This window comes from Buteo buteo, chromosome 23 (assembly GCF_964188355.1).
Source record: "Buteo buteo chromosome 23, bButBut1.hap1.1, whole genome shotgun sequence".
Taxonomy (NCBI): Eukaryota; Metazoa; Chordata; class Aves; order Accipitriformes; family Accipitridae; genus Buteo; species Buteo buteo.
In genome coordinates, this window is record NC_134193.1 from 6,883,490 (window position 1) to 6,906,748 (window position 23,259).

Here is a 23,259-nt window from a genome sequence, read left to right on the forward strand (position 1 = left end):
ATGAGCCTGGCCCTGCACGGTAAGCGGGCTCTGGCCATGCCACCGTCCCTCCCCAAAGCCGCCCCAGAGCTGCCCTGGCACGGAGACAGGACTCCACGACCCCGAGGGGTCTGGCAGAGGCGGCCGGCACACAGGCCAGGGCCGGCTGCCACAGCCCCGGGGGGACAGGGCGCCATGCTCCCCGATTCCCACGCAGCCAGGCAATCTCCGGGAGGATCTGCAGTGCCTCCGGCCGCGGGGCTGGGGCTCAGGCTCCGGCTTGCGGAGCATGGTGGCTCGAGGCGCTCGTGTCTGCGTTGCCTGTCGGGGCAGAGCCATCCCTTCCCCTGCCTGCCATCCCTGCCTGCAAAGCCAGGCAGCGCTGCTCATGGGTCACCTGCCCGCAAACCACCATGGGAATCCCTGGGGACACGAGTGCAGTGGGATAGGTGACTGGTGAGGCTTGGGGTGGCAGCGGGGGGCTTTGGAGACTAACTGTGGGATGCTGGCAGATTTAGGGGGTGCCAACAACCGGCAAAGCTCTGTGCAGGATTTGTGCTCTTCCATACCCTGCAGGATCCCACAGATCAAAGCGACACCAGGTTAAGCAGCAGAAGGTCCTGTTTGGGGACATTTTTGATACAGGGTGTTGGGGTCCCCATTGCCTTCCCCAGCATCCCATATTAGGCCAAGGACAGCTCAGGGTAGGACAGTGTCCAGCAGCATGGCTGCATCACCGCACCATCCAGGTACGGTGCCCGGAGGGGTCCCTGCTGCAGCAGCAGCTCTCCAGCCCCTCCACAATGTGGGGGCTCAGGGAGAGCCGTGTCCCCAGCCATATCCATCTGTCCCAGTGTCACTGACATTCAGGCAGAGCTCACCATCTCACTGCTTCCTTCAGGCTCAACCTCATCCATCCCATCCCCTGTCCCGCAGGAGAGGCCCGGAGGTCTCCACCAGTCCAACCTGTCAGCTGAAGGATGGTGGGCCTCCAAGCAAGGATGTCACCTCCTGCCATGTCCAGAGCCCCAGGTGGTGGCCCTGACTGTGTCCTTTGCCCCGTCATGTCAAGAGGATGTGGGCTGACTCCTGCAGCTGTGCCAGCCCAGCTCCTGCGGTACCTCTGTCCTGCCCCAGGATGGGGGGAGCCAGTGCCCGCACTGGCCTCCCCGGGGCCACCGTCTCCATCCCCGGGCTGCAGACAGCGGTAGCCTCACTTGCCCGCTGGGATCCCGTTCTCCCCACTGCCTGCTGAGCCAAGGGCCATCTCCATCCTGCTCTTCGGATGCTGTGCGTCCACGGGCTGTCCCACTGGGGCTGTGTCGAATTGCACCACTGTGGAGAGAAGGTGCTTGTTACCCACTCGGGGTACATGGGGCAGGATCCAGCCCTGAGGGGAGCTGGGGAGTGGAGCCAGCTACGGTCCTCACCGCCATCCCACATGCAACACGGCAAAGAGCCCCGTATCCCTCAGGGCCACCCCAGACAGAGGGAGGGTGTTAGAAAGTCCCTCTCCAGGGATGCAGGGAGGTGAAACCCAGCGGGGGATGTGAAGGGCAGAGCCCAGCCAGGGTAGGGGGAGACAGGACTGTGCCCTGCAGACCCATCCCCGTCCATGGGACCCCCTCTGTGATTCCTATGGGGAAGCCGAACCACTTGGAGATGGCACCCGGTGGCCCGGGACCTCATCCTCCGGTGGGTCCTGCACCCTGATCCGCAGCGCAGTGGGGGGGTCTGGTACCTGCTCGGCAGCTGTGCCGGGCGCGGACGACCTGGATCGCCTGCTGGTTCTTGAAGCGGACAAGGCCCATGGTGATCTCAGCATTCCAGCCCGGGTCCTCCTGGGCGCAGCGGAAGTCGATCTCGTGGCTGTCGTCCATCACCACCGTGAAGTAGATGTGCCGCTCCTTCCACTCCACGCACTCCACCGCCTTCATGCGGGCGAAGCTCAGCTCCTTGCGCCGCGAGCCCTTGGGCTCAAAGAGCTGCAGCCCCTTCTCCGTCAGCAGGCACCGCTTCTTCTTCCAGAGCTGCAGCAGCCCCCCGCTCCGCTTCTCCAGCACCCCCTCTCTCAGCACCTTCTCGGGGGTCATAGCGGCTCCTCGGCCCCCCGGGATCCTCAGCACCTCGTGTCGGCGCAGCTGGGCATCACCCGCCAGGGGATTTCCAGCCCCTCCACGTCAGAGCCGAGCTCCCCAGGGCCAGGACCCCCACGGCAGCTGTGCTGCCCCCAGGGACCTCGCCGCCCTCCGCTCCCTGGCTCTCAGAGGGGGTGAGCGACGGGGTGCCCCATGCCGGCTGCCAGCCCTGTTGCTGGGGCTCTGCTCCCTGCCCCGTGCAGCGTGTGGGATCCCCGGCGCCGCGCACCCCAGGAGCTGTCTCTACATGCCCGGCCGCTCTCCCACTCGCATTCCTCCCCGCCTTGCCTGGCCCCTCCTGCCGCGCAGGCACCCTTCACGCCCAGGCGAGGCCCCGCCAGGCCCGGTGCAGCCCCGCTTCACCCAGGAGGTGCTTTTGGGGTGCCCGCCGGCAGGCGCTGCCCCCAGGGTCCTCGTGTGAACAGGGAAGGCGTGGGCATGGGTCTGCATGGCAGCAGTGTCGGGGCAGGGTTTGGAGACTTCTGCATGGGAGCCCGGGCATGGGGTGCGGTGCCAGCTGTCGGAGGGTGCAGTGCCAGCTGGCACAGGGCTATAGGGTGCAGTGCCAGTGGGGACAGGGGGCTGTGGGGCGCAGCGCCATCCAGGCACAGGGTTATGGGGCACAGTCTCACTTGCAGATAGGGCTGTGGGGTGCAGTGCCAGCTGGGGCAGGGGGCTCTGGGTGCGATGTCATCCAGGAAGGGGCTATAGGGTGCAGTGCCAGCTGGGGTGGGGGGCTGTGGGGTGCAGTGCCAGCCAGGAAGGCACAATGGGGTGCAGTTGCAGTCAGGGCAGGGGGTTATGGGGTTCAGCACCAGCCAGGGCAGAGGGTTATGGGGTGCAGTACTACCAAGGGCAGGGGGCCGTGGGCGCAGCACCAGCCAGGCAGGGGCTGTGGGGACCCCTGGGTGGGGCCCAGGAGGGGGACACACACAGACAGCGGATGTCTGGTGTCACCACTCCGAGATGGCTGTGCAGGGCTGCCCTTGACACCCACCACCCACCCAGCCCTGCACCCAAGGGTGCTGGCCCAGCCCTCAGCACACAGAACTCCTGTTCCCCAAATCCCCTGGAACAGGGATTTGCAGCCCCCAGCCTGTCCCACAGTGAGGACCAAAATCCCCCAGCGTTGTGTGACCTGTGCAGGGGGGGATGCACCCCCAGAGCCAGGCCAGGACAGCACAGCGCAGCCCTGTCCCGCCTGAGTCCACCCTCCCCTGCAGCGAAACACCCGTCTTCTTTCCAGCCTGTCTCGTTCCCGGCCACCGCAGCTTCGTCTGTTCCTGTGCCAGTGCCTGGCACAGAGGGGTTCACCGTGCCGTGCCGGGCTGCCAGCGGGGACATCTGGGGCCTTGGCGATGGCCATGGGCTGCCAAAGGGGGTGACGGTCACAGACTGCTAGGTGGCTGGATGTGCCCCCGGAGATGCTGAGGGTGCAGGTCCCTTCACCCAGGAGATCTGGAAGGGGAAAAATTCCCCCCAGGGATGTGCTGGGGTTACTATCTGGGGCTGGCAACCTGCAGGTCAGCCCACGGCTCCCTGGCACGCAGCTGCTGCCCCAGCACTCACCTCCAGAATCACGCTGCCAGTGCAACCCCCCCCCCTCCAGCGCCCCCCAGCTGGACCCCCTCTTTCCTCAGCCACTCCGTTGTCCCCAGTCCCTGCCAGGGGCATTGCCTGCAGCCGGCATGGCCGGGGGGGCAAGTCTGCAGCTCCGATGAGATGCACCTAATTATCCTTCATTAAGAGGGCAGGGCAGCGGCTGCGGAGCCAGGAACTGGTTCGTGCTCCCCGGGGCCAACCTCACCACGCTGGCAGAGATCCCGGGTGTCCCAGGAGACCCGGTTTCGTGACGTCAGGCGGCCCCAGCTCCCCTCCGGCCCTTGCCACCCCGGCAGCCAAAGGCAGCACCGGGCTGGGCACAGCCAGGGGGGCCAGCGCAGCCCCGGAGGTCACGCCGAGCGCCCCAGCACTTTTGGGAGGAGCAGAGCAAATGTGTGGGTTCTCCCCCCAAAGGAGCATCCAAGGCTGTTTTCCCACACACAGGTAAAGCTCAGCTCCAGGGATGCTGAGCCCTGGAAATTTGGGGGTGAATAGTTTTGGGACTGTCGCTCCTGGCTCCGCTCTGGCGAGCTGGGATGTCCGTGGGCACTTTTGGTTCACCAGCCAGCCTGATCTCCCCCCCTTACCACCCTGGGGAGAGCCAAGGGCTGCCAACCACCCCCTCCCCAAGGCCTCAGCTCCGCTGCTCTCTGCCTCTCCAGGCTCCAGCCATCAAGGGAAGGTCATTTTCCCATAGCCGTGGAGCTCTGACAAAGTCTTTCTCTGCTCCTCTCTTCCCAGCTGTCCGTTCCCAGACCTGCAGGGGAGGCAGCAAACCCAACGGGACTCTACATCAGGCTGCCAGCAAGCAAAAGGCTTTGCTCCGTGGGCTGCCCGTGGTCCCCACGCATATCCCGTCCACACAGAGTCCTTACAGGCAGGTAACAGGGGCTGCCGGGGCTCAGCTGGGGGGGAAAATCCTGCCCTGGGGTGGCTCAGCAGCCACTGGGGTGACATTCGGACAAAGCGCTCATGGCCAGGACGGAGTGGTGGCACTGTGGCATCCCCTGCCGCAAGATCCCCTGGCACCACTGGCCGTGGGGCTCAGAGGGCTCCAGTCTGACCCTTTAGGGTGGTACCGTCTCCACCAGCCTCCAGGCTGCAGGGTGCTCGGCCATGAGCCGACCCTTTGGTTTGTCTCTGCAGAGGTAGGTTTGGGTCCCACAGCCCCTTTTCCAAGGGCTGGCAGCCCCCCATGCCGGCAGCAGGGAGGGGTGGGTACTGCTGGGTGCAATGTGGTTCTGCCGCCTCTAAAGGGAGCTGGACAACACTTGGGTGCTGGTGTCCAGACACGTCCGGCTGACCGGCACCAGGCCGTGGCCGTGCACGGGGAGCAGTAACCAGCAGAGGGTAGCAGATGGTCGCAGCCGTCCCACGGCAGTTTGGGCGGGGGGTGCCCCCAAAGCCCCTCTAATCCCACCCTGCTTCTCCTGGGCCTTGCCCCATCACCTCCTCCGGCCCACCTCACGCCCTGTGGACGTGCAGCCCCAGCGATGCCCCTGCTGGTCTCACCATGACGACAGCCTCTGCTAATACTGTGGGTGTTGGTCTCTGTCACTCCCTAGGCCATTCTCAGGTGAACAGTGCAACTTCAGCAGGGGTGCAGCACCAATTGCAAACCCTCAGGGCAAGGTCCCTGTCCCAGGACACTGCCCATGCTGGCACCTGGGACCTTTGGGGCTGAAAGCTCAGCAGAGACCCACCAGCCTGGAGAAGAGAGTTTTCCGCTACGTAGAGAAGGGTTGTGGAGAAGGGAGACACAGCAGTGCATGGCAAAAGGACAGGAGACAATGGGCACAGGTGCCACAAGGGAAACTTTGATGCACATAAGGAAAGTAACCTTCTCTAGGTGTATGGTGCAACACCGACAAGACCCATAGTGGTAGGACCTCCATCCTTGGAGGGTTTCCAAATCTGACCGGACACCAGAGGCTCTGATCAACCTGACCTTTGGAGCTAGTCCTGCCTTAAGCAGGAGGCTGGACTCGAGACCTCTGCAGGGCCCTTCCACCCTACGCCTTTCTGTGACCCTGTGAAACTCCAATCCAGCATTTTCTCCTGGCTTTGACCAGGCCTCCAGGAGCAAATGGCCTCTATGGGGTCCATCACACTTGCGATATGTCAGTACCTCCCCTCTCTCTGATACAACCTCTACAACTATGGAAGAAGAGACTAAAGAAAGACTTGTTCTACCTTTATTGACTAAACAGCATTGCTTGGGTGCAATCCCTGCCTGTGGCACATCCAGTTGAAATGCCCCAGCAGCACAGCATCTACCGCAGAGTCATGGAGAAAGCAGGCAGCTTCCTAACTTCCCACACCTCTGCGGGGGAGCAGGGCCTCTGCCAAACGAGGGAGCCAGGTTTCGGTCTCCACACTGAGGGTGGTACGTGACCCTGCTGTGCTACAGCTTCCGACCCGCTACCACATCCCTGAGCCTGGGCTGTCTGCTCCACACACCAAGTGCCATCTGCTATAGCCTCGCCAAACCCCAACCACACACTCCAGAGCAATGGGACCAGCTAGAATTTGGATCCCAGGCTGCAAAACCTTGAGGGTGGGGGGATTTCTGGAGATGTTTAAAGAGCTTACTCCCCATCTCAGCTTCAAAAACATCATGTAAAAACCAAGGGTGTGATGAATGGGGGAAAGTGCTTGAGTTGATAAAGGAGCCCAAGTCCTGCCCCACAAAAGGATTTCTGCTTCTGTTGTGCTTCTCAAAACACTACCCATCTCATTTACTCAACCACAATGTTTATAACTTAAAAAAAAAAAACAAAACTAAATTCCCTGTGGAGTTCATAACTCTAAGCTGCACCAAGGCTGATCTTGTGGGTATGTCACACCAGTCAAATGAGAGAATCACAGAAAGAAAGTAAAGAGTTTAGATGAAAATGAATTAAATCTGGGAAGCTGCCAAACTGACGGCTTAATGATCCACAGTGCTGCTAAAAATCCAGGGAGTAGGTGAAAAGTTGTTAATTATTCAGCACTGCTGGGCTCGCCTGTTTGGAGAGATGCCACATAGAAGCACTGATAGGGGTTTCGATAGGGCGTGCGCACGTGTTGTGCTACCAACACACCCAGTAAGGTCTATCCTGGGCCTCCCAGCATTAACTGCTGCCTTTGAAATGGTTATGCACCGCAGCAGCACGGGGACAGCCCAGCCCAGCCGACCAGCAGAGCTCAGCTGGTCACAGCTGGGTCATGTCAAATTGCACCAAGTAGTTCCTGCCCTCCTGCTTTAATTGCAAGCCACGATTGCAAACATTTCCCATCCTCCCTCTACCTCCTGACCTCCAGCTCTGGTCACCCAGTGCACCTCCTCAGCCCCAGATGGGGAATAAACTCTCCATCAAGGCCAAGTGTGGGTCAGCTTCGATGTTTATTGCTTGCTCGGTGACACAGCATGGCACGGCTGAGCACACATCCTGGCAGGATGGGCAACGCTGAGCGGAACGTTTTGGGCGTATGGGCCCCACTGCAGGTGGGTATGAGTTATCTCCCTGCCGGCACCCGCACCAGCAGGACCTGATGGGGACGATGCTGGGACTCCCACAGCTTCGGGGTGCGCTGGGTCTGGGCAGGGAGGAAGGGGCTCGTGCTGTGAAGCAGCGGGTGGCTATTGATGATGGTGAGGATGCTCACGGCAGGTGCAGGAAGGGTCAGGCAGCACAGGCAGGTGGTATGGACAAGCCCTGAGCGAGCAGAGAGCCTGGCTCCTGGTGCCTCACTGCGAGTGGACGAGCGCCCCGGCGCCTTGCCCAAAGCCAAAGCCCTTGGGACCGAAGTTCTTGGCGTAGCAACCTGCAGAGGACGGGAGGGGAGAGACGAGTGAGGCCAGCAGCTGAACACGAGCAGGTCCTCCTCTCAAAGCAGGCACTGCCTAATGGGACAGGGTTTGCCATATTTGTCGGGCAAACAGAGAGGCCCCAGGCACAGTGGGAAATCCCCCAGTTCCGCAGCCAGCTGGCACAGCCAGTCCCCATACGGAGCTGCTGGGGCCACCACCTCCCCAAACCTCAGCCCCATCCTGGTTCCCTGCACAGGGGTTTTCACCCCCTGCCTCCACCCTTCGGAGTCCAGGACAAGCCAGCAGGGAAGGTGGCACTCACCTTTGCAGTAGATCTCCCCGTCTTTGTCTGCCAGGGTGGTAGACTCCAGGCTTTTGCCACACTTGGCACAGCGGAAGCAGGACTTGTGCCAGGACTGTGGGACAGGAGCAGAGCCTGGTTAGACAACACCCGGGGACAGGGCAGAAATGCTTTGGCTGCCAAATGGGGTCACTTTTCTGTTTCTGACCCAAAGCAGTTGGCAAAGAAGTCTGAAAGGGATGAAAGCTTTTCTCTGGAATGAGCGGTCCTCCCAGCCCCGGGGGGAAGATAGAGAGAGGAAACATCAGGTGTGGTCACTGCTCCCACGTTGATCTGGTTTTAGAGAGCTTTCACCCCCACTCGCAGCAGTCATTTGTAGAATAATTTGTACAATAATTTGTAAGGAGCAATGACCCCCCTGTTTGGAGATTGTCTTCTCTCAAGCAGCATGATAAATCCCCTGAGTTATCCAGCTGAGATCCACTGCTGCTGTACGTTAGCCTGGGGGGTGACAGCAGGGTTGGGACACCTGCCCCTATACAACTACAGCTCCAAGGAAGGCAGCAAACAGATACTAAGAATGCAGAAATCAGCCAGTGTTTAAAAATAACACCCCCCCACAGCTCCACCAGTCCTTTGGGGATAAATGAGCTCACAGCCTTTGAGCAGACCTAGAGTAGCCAGAGCTGCTCACAGAGGAATTTAAATAAACACTTTGGAAAACATAAAACCTTTTTTGGAAGAAAATGTGAAATTAGGGGGCTGGAGGAGGAGGTAGCTGATGGAGTCATCCAGCAAACATTAGCACATGAAATACATGCTCTGGAATCCTCTCTGGGTTTGCTTGAGTGTAATTGCTTTGCCAGCTTTGGTTCCCCATAAACACTGAGGCCAAAAGCCTACCAGGAAGCTCAGATCATGATTTTAAGGGTAAGTTTGGCTTCTGACCCTGGGCTGACCCTCAACGTGTCCATCACAAATCCCTGCACTGCCAGCTAGGGTATGATGATGCTAGGAGGCCCTTTCTGTTGACTAGCTGCCTCCTCTCCTTGCTCTGGGACAGAGGACAAACAGAGAAACCTGAGGGAGGACAGAGCACACCCGGGGTCAGTCAGTGACCCAACATCACCAGCGAGGCGGTGAGGCTTTCCCAGCATGGCCATCCCATCCCCTGCGGCACAAAGCCAAGCAGCCTGACCCAGCTGCCTTGGCAAGCTCTGCACATGTACCTGACCTCAGAGGGAAGGGTGCTTTGGGGCAGGGACCTCACCCGGAGTCCCAGGGCTGACAGAACAGAAGGTGTCCCCATGCCTTACAGAGGGCTTCCCAGAGCTGGGCTAGCACAAGGCCACAGCTCGGGACGCAAAGGACCCTGGTGAAGAGATGAACTTGACAGAGGAAGTGTGAGGGCTGTTGCAGAATGTCCTTTACCTCTGACCCTGAGCAGACCCAGTCCACCAGCAAAACAGCCCAAGAGGGATGGATGCACCAAGCCCGTGCCCACACCTCCAAGCACCTTGCCCTGCCTGTGGGCAGCGCTGACCACTGGAATTCATTCCCTGCCCCAGATTTGGGCTGCAGCATCCCAGCCTGCGGCAGAGGGTGAAGAAGGCTCACTGGCTGTTGCACTTGTTCAGTTAGTGGTGGCAGTGGCCATGGCCCACGTCACTGCTCATCCTCCCAACACATCTAGCAGCAGAGAAGTCCAATGCAACCTCTGCTGAGCAGCGCTCCAAATATTTAGTATAAAACATATTTCTCTCCCATCTACCAGTCTGTAAGAGTAATGCAGCCTGGAGAACCTGGTTTCTAGACGTGCCAAGATCTCATTTTGGTGCCCGGCTTCCCGGTGAGCATGGCCACCAGACCCCAGGCCTAGCCCTGGCTGAAGGCACTGGCAGCCCAGCCTGCAGCAGCCTGTGGGTCAGGTCAAGACCTTCTCTGAAGGTCTCCCTGCCACACAGCAACTTGTGTCATGTGCATGCCCCATCCACTCCATCCCCCTTCTTACCTTTCCAGCTCCAATCACCTTCTCGGCTGCATACACCGCTTGCCCACAGCGGGGGCACCCATCAGCACCTCCGACTTTCTGGGCCATTCTGGATGCGTTAGGGTTGGTGGGTCGGTGGGGCTGGCCCCTGTGGATGGGAGGGAGTTCATGATCAGGGCTGCACAAGCAAGATGGAGGAGGGAAGAGCTATGGGATCACAAACCCCAACCCCATTTTGAAGGGCCTGAAGCTTTAGGCACAATGTGTTGAGCCCCATGGCAACTTCAGCCTCACAGCTGCGTGGTAGGAGGGGATGGGCAGCATGCCCAGGCAATGGGGACATGTTCTGTCAAGCCTCATCCCACCCTGCAAATAGGGTTCAGCTGGTTTCCCCTGAGGAGCAGAAAGGCAGGGCAGCCCACAGCACTCTCCAGATTAGATACTGCTAGAAGTTCAGCATGGACTACACAGCCGAGCATCACAAGAGGAAAGATGTGGGGGAGAAGGTGCTCACAACAGCCCCAATTTCAAAAACAAGACTTAAACTCACTCTTCATATTTGATTCCCAGAGACTCGCCCTTGTCAGTGCTCAGGGTCCCTGCTCCCTGTCCGTATCCATAACCCTTGGGGCCGTACTTCTTGCCGTAGCAGGACTTGCAGTAGATCTCCTCTCCATGCACAGCAACAGTGGTGCTGTCCAAGTTCTTCTTACAGACCACTAGAAAAGAGGGGAGGGCCGTGCCATTAGCCTGCTCATCCAGAGCTCACTAATTAGCTGCAGAAAACAAGTCCTCACAAGGGATAGAGCAGCTCAGCTTTCAAGGAGTAAGGAAACCCTAGACAAGATCCTTGTTAAACCAAATGCATGCAAAACAGCCGGAGATAAGGATCACAACAAGAACATTGTCTGGCTTTAAAAGGAAGCAACCACCAAAGCTACAAGGTTGATACTAAGAAAAAGCTCTGTTAACCCTCTTGATGCTGGTATCCTGGAGATGCCCTTAAACTGGGAGGGGGGCGTGTGTGTGAAATTTCCTTACAAATCACTGCAGGATTCACAAGCACAGGGATGGACATCCCTGCCCCACTGCACCTCCAGCTCTGCCACACTCCTAGTCCACTGCAAATACACAGCAATAGGCACTTGGGGGAAAGTAAAGTAAGCAAACTCATTTTTCCTTGTGTTTAGACAGACTAAGAGCAGACCTGCAGCTGTTACCACAGCTGGTGCATTGTCAGTTTTTTTGGCACATTATGCTGTTGCGCGCAGTTGCCTCTCCAGACTCTGAGACCACAATGGAAGAGTTCATGCTAATGTGTCACCCCTGGTCCATGCCATGATTAGGATGTATGCATAGGGTGGTCTCAGGTGAGGAACACTAACTCAGCTGGGTGTTCAAGCCTTGGGGATCAATACGCGATGTAAGATGGGACAGGAAGACACAGCTGCCAGGCTCGGGGTCCCAGCTGAGCCCATCCAGAGCTTGAGCTTAGTGCTGGTCTCAGGCCACACACACTCTTATCTTGATTTTTAGGTTTTCTTGACTCCTGTCCCAGCTCTGATCTCAGCCTCCACATAGGCTTCCAAACCCTTCCTGGAACACGCCGCCCAGCAAGCCGGAGCGGCAGACAAGCAGCACCCAAACGGGCTCACAGTCATCTCCAGTGTTTACCTGCCCTGATGCAGGATCCAGATGCCTGGGGCAGAGTCCACAGTGCTGGCAGCCAGCCCCAAGACAGATCCTGATACGGCTGAGACACAGCTTTCACCCATCCCCCTTACATGCCTTAAATGTCGAGGCTCCCAGCAGCCCATTGGCCTCTTCTTCAGCAGAAAAGTCTCTTGGCCTTTACCAATATTGCAGGAATGCAAACACAGCAGAGGTCTCCTCTTGGGGCAGCGCAAACTGCGGCACTAAATGCGGGGGCGAGAGGCAGCTTTCCCCGGCCCAATTACTAAATATGGTGCTTCTCCTCCGGGGCCACAGAGAACCCCGTGTGCTGCTGCTGGGAGAAGGAGGTGGAAAGGGAAATGTCTCCTGCCATCTAAGGAGGATCTGGCAGGGTCCTCTCCTGGCTACGGGCTCCCCCATCCCACCACGGCAGGAGCTGGGGATGGAGCACACATCTCTGTTGAGAAAGACCAGCTCTGGTTAACTGGTCCTGTAGCTGCCAAGCTAATGGGCTAGTGTTGGAGTTGTCTCTGCATTACACTGGAGCTCATCAGGAGCAACGCTGCATTCAGACAGACCCTCCAGGAGGGGAATTTGGGCACTTTTACTGGCACATTTAAAGAGCTTTGTCCTAGGGGTGGGAGTGAATGATCTCAATGGCATCTGTCTTTCCCACCGAGCTGGATGGATTTAGAGCTCTAACCTAAGTTTTCACAGTCCCTGATCTTTACTAGCCACAGACACTTTGAGAGGCAGCAGAAAAATTCTCTCCCAGTCTGCTTCCTAGAAATCAGCCCCCAGCTCCCGGGTTTCTGCATTGCAGAAATTCCAGCACACTACACTCATGGAGTTAAGGACCCTTTGTTTTTCTAAGAGCAGTGGAGTTGCTCCACAAAACAATTAGACAAGAGCTGCTGCTACTTTCAGAGGCCAAACGGTCTCATTACAGTACATTTCTGCCATGTACTATTGACTCAGTTGGATCGATGCCACTGAGTCAATCACCGAGTCACTCCCTGAGCCGATCTCCAGTTCTAATGCACTGTGGTAGGTTTGGCTCCTTTTTGATTATTTTTTTGGCAGGTCAAAGTATTTGTTTTTCTCCCCTAAAGATAATGGCTTCAGTTCCCTGATGAGACCCAAACACAGCACTGGGGAACAGACTGGGAACACAGGAGTTCAGCGCAGCTCAGCATCACCCGCAGCGTGTGGCACAGAACTGGGAACAGCAGGCAGCACTGTGGGCTGGCATGCAAGCCACAGCCTGAAGTGGGAAGCCTACAGCCGGGACGGGCAGAACTGCTGGGGTACGTGTGGAGTGCGATTATGTACATCTGCAAAGCACAGGGACAGGAGCCCTGGCTGTAGTCGGCTCTGGACCACTCCCTGGTGACTTACTTCCATGAGCAGACATGGGATGACCTTCTTCCCTACTTTGGCCATGTATTCCCTTCCCAAAGCAATGCCTTTTGCCCGATTTTGTGACTCCTGGAGGCCTGCCCCGTGCTCTGGGTACCAGCATGGCACAGCAGCAGCTTTCCCTAGCGATCCAGCTGTGTGCACAGGGGTCGCAGGGAAGGGCAGATGCAGTGCGATGGGATCTTAGTCCCCATACAGAGGTCCTCCAATGATATGGACTCAGATGGTAAAAGCCAGTGGTGCAGGGGAGATGAGGGTAACATTCTCCACCCTCCTTATCTGAGGCTGCAGAGGAAACAAGACTTCCTGTTGCAGAGAGCGGCCACAATAAGGACACATCCTGCCATCCCCCTGCCCGCCTGGGGAAAGCCTCTCCGCAATTCCCCTTCTTAGTCCTCTTGAGCCAAAGCAAGATTTCCAGCCTGGAAACTCCCACATATGAGAGCTACTGGCCACATTGGCCGGTCTTCATGCTGCACAGGGAGCAGAGATGTGGCAACAGCCTCTCTCTCTCACATCTGCATCCATCTGTGCATGTCACATCCCAGGCAGGCTGGCCAACAAGTATCCAGTATCTGTGCCAGGTGGACACAGGAGCACAGCAGGGATCAGCCCCATGAGGACACTGGTAGTCCCCTGCTGGAACAGGTCTACTGAGATTAGTTCTAGCTGTGTGCCTGTTTATAGACCCTAGCAGTGCTTGCTATGGAAAAGATCATGTCTGTGCTCCCTGCTGCAATGGGATGGTGAGACTGGGAACAGGGTACAGGGACCAGCTGAGAAAACATTAAACCTCAGTGGGGCCCGGCTGCAAGGGCAGCTCTGAAGATGCACTTCTACTCCTGCTGCTGTGTCCGATGCAATGTGTTGATGAGCCATCAGCAGACACAGGCAATTTGCATGCTCCTGTTAGCACATGAGAATCACTAGTTCTGTTATGTGATAGTCTGCAAGGGCAGGGGACAGAAATCTGGTAAAACATGTGCTGAGGACAGTGATCATCTTTTTATTCAAAGGTCCTGCAGCGCCCCTGGATGTGGATGGCCCAAGTTTAAAGAGCTGATCTCAGCACCGTAACACTACTAACCTGTCCCTGCAGTGCTGCCCTGGTATCCCCAAATGGAGTGGAAGGCTGTCTGGGGATCTGCAGCATGAACCCAAGAGTACTTGTAAGGATCCTGCAGAGTTGGCAGAGGAAGGGATCTCTGCGCTGAGTTAACCCACAGCCAGAGCCTGTTCTGCTGCCCTTCCCTGGAGGTGACACCTGGGTCCAAACATACAACAGAGACACCCTCTGCAATAGCAGATTTGCAGGCAGGCTGGAGGTGATGCTTTAGCACTCCATCAGCCGAAGAGCCAGGACCACAGCTTCTTGCCATCATCTCCTGGGACACAGGGGCAGATCCCACACCAGTTCCCAAGGCCCAACCATCTTTTCAGTGTGGCAAAGCCACTTAGAAGACTAAAGCTAGCATCACCTCAGTCTGTCTCATGCTCCAATCTCGAACATCTGGAGATAGTCTAGAGGACTCAGCCTAGCCTTTCCCTGGTGTAGGGACAGACTAAGTCTTTGCATGGGTGCTGGCTGAAGTCAGCCCTGACAGCTTGGATGGCCCCTGGTGTCCTGGGATGATCTGTGTTCCTTCAGCAGAACTAACTTCCAAGTCTGGAGAAAAGCGGAAAGCCTGCCACACAGCTCCCACAGCCGGGCTGTTTGTAGAGAAATCCTAAAGACCATTTATAGGGCCCATAAACAGGACATGATGGGGCGCCCAGCCAGCGGAGAGCCAGGAAATGGGGCGGGAGGGGTAAGGGAAGGGCTGGTACTCACTGCACAAGAAGCAGGACTTGTGGAAGCTGCTGCCTTCACATTGCACCTCCTCAGCAAAGTACACCGCTTTCTGGCAGACACCACACTTCTTTCCTCCTCCCCAGTTTGGCATCCTGCAGAAAAAGCACAGGCAGAAACAGCATCAGGACGGGAGGTCAGACAGGGCGCTGACCGGGCAGGAGGCAGGGATGGGGCAGAGCAAGGCAGCCAGAGCGGGCACCCACCAGCAGTGCTCCAGCAGCTGTTCCACATCTGCACATGTGGAGACCACCCACAGATGTTTGCTGTTTGCACAGATTCACAATTACCAGGGCTGATAATTAGCAGAATTAGCAGAACTCAGGATGCCCATGGGACTGTCGTGGTTTAACCCCAGCCAGCAACTAAGCACCACGCAGCCGCTCACTCACTCCCCCCCCCACCCAGTGGGATGGGGGAGAAAATCAGGAAAAGAAGTAAAACTCCTGGGTTGAGATAAGAACGGTTTAATAGAACAGAAAAGAAGAAACTAATAATGATAATGATAACACTAATAAAATGACAGCAGTAGTAATAAAAGGATTGAAATGTACAAATGATGCGCAGGGCAATTGCTCACCACCCACCGACCGACACCCAGCCAGTCCCTGAGCGGCGAATCCCTGCCCCCCCCCTTCCCAGTTCCTAAACTAGATGGGACATCACATGGTATGGAATACACCGTTGGCCAGTTTGGGTCAGGTGCCCTGGCTGGGCATGAGAAGCCGAAAAATCCTTGACTATAGTCTAAACACTACTGAGCAACAACTGAACACATCAGTGTGTTATCAACATTCTTCACATACTGAACACAAAACATAGCACTGCACCAGCTACTAGGAAGACAGTTAACTCTATCCCAGCTGAAACCAGGACAGGGACCCATCATTACAGCACCCAGCAGTATCAGCTGCCTCCTAGGGACCACTGGTCCTGCCAGCCAGGAGCAGCAGAAATCCCCCTGGCCTGGAAGCCATGGGACCTCACAGCTCCTTTATGTGCCAGGAAAAGGCAGAAAGCGGAACAATGATGGGAGACTGTGCTTACAGAGGTACCCATGGCACCGGCACCTCATTAGATCACAGCCCTGCTATTACCCCTCGACAGGGCAACGCAGCAATGGCCAGGGTGACTGATCCTTGGTGCTGGAGACTGTCCAGGTTGTCACCCCAGCTGGAAACAGTTCCAGCTTCTCCTCCCCAAACATCTCTTCCATTTCTGCCACCACAGGGCAGAGGTATAGTCAGGGCAGCTCAAAGGGCAGGAGCTGACCCCTGATACCAGCAAACAGCAGGCTCTGGCACCCTGTCCTCCACAGCATCATTAGCTTATGCCGTGCCTGGCCAACCGCTCACAGGTTCCCCTTGTACTCCAGCATCTCAGTCTTCTCCAGGACTGCAGGTACAGTCACAGAGGCTGGGAAATCAGCAGCCCCAGGGACACAGGCTCACATGCAGGGCAAACACCTGAGCACCAACCTAAGCAACCATGCAGCCCCTTGGCAGGATATAAATGCTTCTATTTCTCTCTTCTCTTTCCTGAAATTATCTGACGAGACATGATCAAGAGGCCCCTTGATCTGCAAATTTGCAGATAACCCCAAAATACTGTGAGCAGCTAACACAAGTAGCAGAGCTCCAGCCCAGAGGGGCCTTGATACTTTTGAAGACCAGGCCAACATAAACCTCAAGACATCCAAGCAACAAAGTCCTACAAGGAGATTCTAAGGGAGGCAGGCTGGTTGAGTGTGGCCAAGAGGAGGCTAAGGAGGATCTAACAGCAACCTAGGGTTGTTACAAAGACAACAAAACAAAACACTTTTCGGTGGTTCCCAGTGATATAAGAAAGGTCAATAGGCACAAGGTGCAGCTTGGGAAGTCTCCAGAGGCCTCTCCATCAACACTTCTGTAATTCTCTGTCCTGCTCCCACATGGCCAAAAGCAGCAGAAGTCACCCTCCCCACTGCAGGCACAGCCACGTGCTTCCCGATTCCTGAACAGCTGAAGCAGCAGGACAAGGTCCCCAAAACCCAACACCATTTTCACGCTATACTGTGTGCCACCCCACAGTACGCGCAGGATCTCATCACCTCCCTCGCCTCGGCTGCATGGCTATAAGGAAGGGGATCTGGGTCTGCCAGGGCACACCGGGGGCACAACCTTTGAGCCCACACCTTGTAGCAGCTCCAAATCCCTGGGTCACCTCAGGCAGCTGAAGCCCCAACTCTGGGTGTCCAATCTCCCACTCAAGGGCTGGGTCTGTAGCACTGCCCTGCCTGACAGGCAGTCGGGAGACGGATGCTAAACCCAACAGGACTGGGGGCTGTATAAACATCAAACGGAGATGAGGGAGGACGAAGCACTGCAAAAGCTCTGCTCACAGGCACGGCGAGATCTCTGTACCTTCCAGTATATGGGAAAGCTGTGCTCTTCCCTGTGTATGAGTATTTTGTCAGGCAATAGAAAAGGGAAATTGATCTCAACCTTGTTATAATAGCAGGCAGGGCAGGCAGGACAGGCAGGGCGCGGGTCAGGGCTGACGCGCCGGCAGGGCTGTGCAGAGGCACTGGCCCTGCTCGAGCCTGGCCACAGCTCCTGGCTCCTGGATGCATGGAGGGTCTCGGTGCAGGACAGACAGACGGAGCTGTACAGGGTACCAGGAGCAGGGGCTGAAGAGGCTGTGCTGCTCCAGGGATCCAAGGAGCCATGTTTGGGGTGTGATCGCAGCAGCCGGGAAGTCTCTTTTCTGAACACCCTGCAGGCTAGGCTTCCCACTACTGCACAGCCCATGCCAAATCCCTCCCTTCCAGCCTCATCGTTCCAGTCCCAGCCTTTGGATTGCCTTAAAAGGGCACAAACTGTTTCTCTCCAGAGCCTGTTTTTTCCCTCTGCACCAGGAGGAGGGCCTGACCTGGTTCAGGAGTTTCCTTGGAGGGCAGAAACATCCAGCTGCATCCCCCTGCCAGCCCAGGCAGCGGAGATGCCTGTGCCTGCATGGTGTGGGAGCCCACTGGCCCTTTTGCCCCCGTACCCACCGGTGTCAGACCCCTCATCAGGAATAACACAACACTGGCTACAGCTTCTCTGAGTCCCCCATCCCTTTCCAAACATGACAGCTGGCAGACCCCATCTCTTAGAGCCCTGATTTTGGTGGGCAGCTTCATGCAGGCAGCCTCTGACTCAGCACTCCTGCCATCACTCCCTGCTCCACAACCAGGGCATCTGCAAGCATGCTCAGGGACAAACTGCCTGGTGTGGTTTGGAGCTAGCTGCTCCCCTTTGCCTCCACAGCACATTTTTTTCCCCTTCACAGCAGCAGTGAAGGAAGAGGCTCTGTTTGTCCCGAACAGAAGTGTTCATTTCCCCAAACCAAGACGTCAGCAGTGGGGACACCTTCCCTGAGCTGCCTGTAAGTCTACAGGAGGAGAAAGGGTGCTTCTGGGTGAAGATCATCTGATGTTTGCCACAAGAGGAGTTCAAGCCCTTTTGCAGCTTATTTTCCTCCATCCAGCATGGGAAGGTTGCAGGTGCCTCCACACAGTTTAAACAACATCACTGCGATTTCAGCAGGTGAGTCTCACCATGAAGCACCCAGCAGCACAGATGCAGCCCCAGCAAAGCCACATGCCAGCAAGACCTCCTGGCACATGCCAGAATGGATTTTCTGTGGGGAGGACCGTGAAAATGGGTTTGTCCTGGGGATACATGGGCTTGTGATAGCTCACAGTTGGGCACAGAGAAAGCCTGAGGTAAGATATAAGTTGCGGGGAATTCCCTCTTAGCCCACAGTATACACAGGCACATGCCGAGAGCCCAGCAGGCCACACTAGTGACCAAAAAGCAGTTTATGTTACAGGTCAGTATCAGCAGGAAAAAAAAGGATAGGAGCACCCTGCTCACAGAGCCTGGGACCTGCACCAGCCATCTCAGAAGCAAAATCCTTACAATAGCCATCTAGACAGACCCATCATCCCAATTCCCTAATTAATGACTACTTTAAGATATGTTGGAGAGCTTGCAACCCTTTCAACATTCTTTTCAGAGTATGTTGCACCATGGAGCTGAGCACCATATTCTGTCTAACTGCAACACTTACTGACTGCAGTCACACTTCTCCAAATCACTCTTAGACCCATGCAGAATGAGGAACAGGAGGTGACTGTCCTGCAGCCAAAGACCTCACTGAGCATAGGCAAGAGAGACACCTACGGCTGCCAGAAAATGAGATTATTTTCCTCCCTCCTGCGGCTCCACATCCCATGTACCACAACTTCGCAGCAAACACAACCAGACCCCTACAGACAGCATCCTCTGTGCCAAGCATGGCTCAGCCCCAGAGCTGGTCCATCACCTGTTCTGGATAAGGCAAGGGGCCTCAGAAACCAAGATACCATCCTTTTATCAACAGCTGTATTGCTGGGAAGCATAGACACAAGTGAGGCTTGCACAGAACCACACAAGTCTGACACTTTTTGGAGATTAACTCTAATTTCAGTGTCTGATGTCTGACACTGCAGCAGTACAGTTCACTGCTTCAAAGGTAAGCTACAGACATCACCGACCTTGCAGACGGGCTTGTGTTGCACCAGTTTGGGAGGCAGTCTAAGCTACACTAAACAACCAGGCACAAACCAGTATGGAACCAGTATGTCCTGGTGCTTTGGGATGTCATCTAAACCTGGGCTGCAAGGGGAAGCAGTGAGCAGATGAAGCCAAGCCATCAGGCAGTAGGAATACATGGCCACCCTCTCCTTAGAGGGGGTTGAAAGTTCAGTGTGCTCATGTCACTCACACCAAAGCTGACAATCACCGTTTTGCCTGCCTGAGAGCAGCTGGGTTTTAACTGCTGGAGCTAAAGCAGCACCCACCACCATGCAAACACAGCTTCACTACTACAGGACTGCTCAGAGCAGTGCAAGTTCTCCCCCTTCACCCTCTAATGAACTTTTTCTGCAGCTGCCGGGATGTCAGCTCAACCATTCAAGCTTCTGCAATAGCTGGAAAACCTTTCCCACAAATGTGCCCAGATGTTCTGCTAAAATCCTACAGTAATTAATTGCAGAGCAATCACTTTGTGCTTGGAGGAGATCACTGAGGGACAGGAGACTCATGCTGGCCCATGTAAAAGGTTCTTTTTTTTTTTTTCCAATGAGAGCGTTAATACAAGTGGATGGCAGAAAAACACCATCAGTGCTGCACAAAATTTGCTCCTAATGATGTTCACAGCAGTCCACAGAGGATTATTACATGGTCTGGCAAAGGGACAAGTCAAAGGGGAGGAAACCATAGTAGGAGCCCCAAGCCCTGGGGTCTGATTAACATCTTCCAGTTTAGAGAGCAGCTGGCATAGCCACGAAATGAGCAGAAATTTGAAGAAGGAGGCACCTAGACAGATGAGGCATTTGGGCAGAGCAGAAAGGAACCAGCTCATGGGGATACATGTAACACCACATGGGAAATCACCAGGATGGAGCATCAGGGGTTCAGCACCAGTAACTGCAATCAGGCCCATGGGGGACTCTCTGCCCCAGACAAACGGCATTTGTCACGAAGCAGCTTTCACAGCATCTGGCCACAAGCAAAAATAACCCTACAAGAGGCAAGTTAGAACTGTTCCCCCTGTCCCCCTGCCATGTAATCAGCTGGGTGGAGCAGTGCCATGAGGAGACTCTGGGCTGCCAACAGTGTAAATGAGGATAAATGAAGGTCATTTGTGATACAGTGATGTCGAACTGCTAAGCAAGAGGGGAATGGGGTCCTGAGGCTGGTGAGCACTGGGACATGGCAAAATAATGGGCATCACCATGGAGAAACCAAAGAACTGACCCAGGCAATGCAGCTGTATCAGATCAGACATCTCCGGGGGCTTTGCTGTGAGAGGAGAAAGCCAGGAGGGTCTGAGGTCCAGAGTGATCCTCACACATAGCTCATCTACTCTACGGTTCCCAAAGCAACACAGTCGGGCATTACTTCTGCTGCCACCGCTGAGGCAGCCTTCAGGTTTGCTGTGCCAGGGAAGGGGCCAGTGCAGGGCCAGCACTACACTGAGCCGCCTGCCAGACATGGCTATCGGCGACTACTCAGCAGCCGTGACATGCCTGCGGACTAATACACCATTGCCGGTTTACCATATGGCTCCCAAGCGTTGGTTACAAAGGCAAACTGAAAGTTTCCTATCACAACTGGGTTCCTCAAAGAAAATCCCAATTTTATCCAGAACAAAAGCATTTTCAGGTATGCTAAGGAAAACTACTGACTCCTGCAGGAATCAAAATCTATAACCTGACCAAGCTAACTTTAGCTTTTGTAAAGCCCTTATTTTCCCCGATCGGTCACGTCCTCGTCATTTTGTGCTGCCTCCCAGGAGCAGGGAATCGAGCTCAGCCGCTCCAGGGGCAGGGTTCAGGCACTGACATCCCAGCCGGGGACAGCCCAATCCAGGAGACAGGAGAGGCCGGCTGCGAGCCTGAGGCTGGACAGATGGTGCCCACCAACCCACGGGAGCAGGGAAGGTACCATGCTGTCTGTCGAGCAGCAGCACCAGCGAGCACTGAGTTACTTGTTAAGTGGCGAGTCCTGCCCAGGGCTAGGAGGGGTCACAAACACTACCACACCTTTCCAGCCTCACCACCAAAAGAGCCAGGAGGTGCAGCATCCAAAGCCAATCTCACACCTAATACTATTTTAGCACTTGTACCTTCTCACCCAGTCTATCCCTCCCTATATGTAATACCATGACTTGGCAGCATCCTGTATTTTTGCCAAGCACTAATTAACACCCCCTCCTACATGCTGGCCCTGCTGCCGGCGCTGAGGTTCGGAAAGTGACACCTGAAGCTGTGCTCAAGCGTGTGCCCAGCCAGGTCCTCGGTAATGCAAATCTCCTCTGTAAAGCGACATCAGTCCACACCAGCAGAGAGGATCGAGCCGGCTCAGTCTCCCCGGGTGTAAGCTTTCTTCCGGCTGCAAAGCGAAGCAACAGCAGAGCCCACGCTTTGGCGAGGGGATGGGGCGCAAAGACTCCGCTCACGGCCCAGCCCGAGGCCACAACCCTGACATTTCCCTTTGCAAAAAGGGAACGGGAACGCTTAGCGGAGGGTTGAGATTAACGCCAGCAGAAAGTTTGGCATCCTGAAGGGAAGTGACTGCGCTGCCTTGATGCCCACTCTCCTCTCCGCCGGGTTAGGAAAGTTCACCCGACCTGATGCAAGAGCTTTGGCTTCCGCATCTCGTGTCATGTGCACGCTCGTGCCCCAGCGGGCCCCACGGCACCCGCGCCCACCCCACGGGCTTACGCCGGGGGCCGTGCCCCCGGCTCCAGTCTCCAGCCCCCAGCCTCGCATCCCACCCCAGGTGAGGTGCCCCGGGCGGTGCAGCCGGAGGGCCCGGGGAGGGCTGGGCATGGGAGGGGATGCGGCAGCCTGGAGGGATGGAGAGCTGCCCGCCCCGGGCCGGCGGGAACGGCAGCCCCGGAGGCTCCGCGACGGGGCCCGGGGCCGCCCGCGGGAGGGGAGGGGGCTCCGCTCCGCTCTGCGGGGCCCGGCGGCCGCCCCCCGCCCCGCACCTACCTGCAGCTGGGCTGGGCCGTGCCGGGCCGGGTCGGTGCCGGGAGCGGGGCTGGGGCCGGCGGCCGCTCGGGGGCTTTTGTTGGCGGCGGGAGAAGGCGGGTCGCGGGGCGGCGGCGCTTTGCGCTCAGCGCCAGCCCGGACTGATGTCACGGCGGCCGCCGCCCCGAGGGCCCGGCGGAGGAGGGCACCGGCAGGGCCGGCCTCGCCACCGGCCCCGGGACACCCCCCCGGCTCCCCACCGCCGGGCCCGGGCACTGCCCCACACCGCCACCCGCCAGCGCCCCGCCAGCCCCGGCCCCACGGCGCTGGGAATCGCCCCCAACCCACTCCCGCGGCGGGGGGGGGGGGTGAACCCTTCGGGGCAGCCGCGGCGGCTCCCTAAAACCCGCAGGCTGGTTGCCGAGCGCATGGGCCATCCGTAGTACCTATCCGATATTTAGGTCAGTGTTTTGTTACGCTCAAAGTTTTCCTCTGAAATAAAATAAAAGCTGCAAGGGGAGGTGTGGGGAACGGGGGAGTGAGGAGTGGCTTCTCGTGGGAACCCACCACGACAGTGCTGTTGTGGGTGCAGGGACATGGGGATTAGAAATAAGCACAGCACGAAAGGAGGGAAAGGCTGCTGCAGGGGTGTTGGGAAAACACTTCCAGCGCAGCTGGATGGCAGGTCACGGAGCTGCGAAGGGAGGGCTCTGAGCAATGGAAAGTTCAATGCACGACGGGCACTGTGCAGCCTCGGTGTCTGCAGGAGCAGAGATGCTGCCTACACCTCCCTGATGCCCCGCGGACCTTGCCGTACCCTCACACCACACATTAGTGCTCTCTGTGCCCAAACATCCCAGGAGCAGCCTACAGAAAGTGTGGCTGCAGGGCTACAGGCTATGGCTGCTGGGTTACAAAGCTGCTATTTCCAATTTTTCCTGTGTGGCAGGGCAACATGGGAGCCCAAG

General features: G+C 56.9%; 2 protein-coding genes across 2 annotated transcripts; both read right to left on the reverse strand.

The window, feature by feature from the left end:
- Positions 1-557: 557 nt before the first annotated feature.
- On the reverse strand, positions 558-2,350 carry PHLDA3 (pleckstrin homology like domain family A member 3). Its single transcript, XM_075054923.1, has 2 exons — positions 1,721-2,350; positions 558-1,314 (listed from the first exon to the last, which is right to left on the reverse strand). The coding sequence occupies exons 1-2, from the start codon at positions 2,070-2,072 to the stop codon at positions 1,193-1,195; spliced, it is 474 nt and encodes a 157-aa protein (XP_074911024.1). The 5' UTR covers positions 2,073-2,350; the 3' UTR covers positions 558-1,192.
- Positions 2,351-7,085: 4,735 nt separating this feature from the next.
- On the reverse strand, positions 7,086-22,467 carry CSRP1 (cysteine and glycine rich protein 1). The gene is made up of 6 exons (XM_075055167.1): positions 22,313-22,467; positions 14,728-14,840; positions 10,354-10,522; positions 9,825-9,951; positions 7,835-7,928; positions 7,086-7,526 (listed from the first exon to the last, which is right to left on the reverse strand). The coding sequence occupies exons 2-6, from the start codon at positions 14,837-14,839 to the stop codon at positions 7,450-7,452; spliced, it is 579 nt and encodes a 192-aa protein (XP_074911268.1). The 5' UTR covers position 14,840; positions 22,313-22,467; the 3' UTR covers positions 7,086-7,449.
- Between the last annotated feature and the right edge of the window lie 792 nt (positions 22,468-23,259).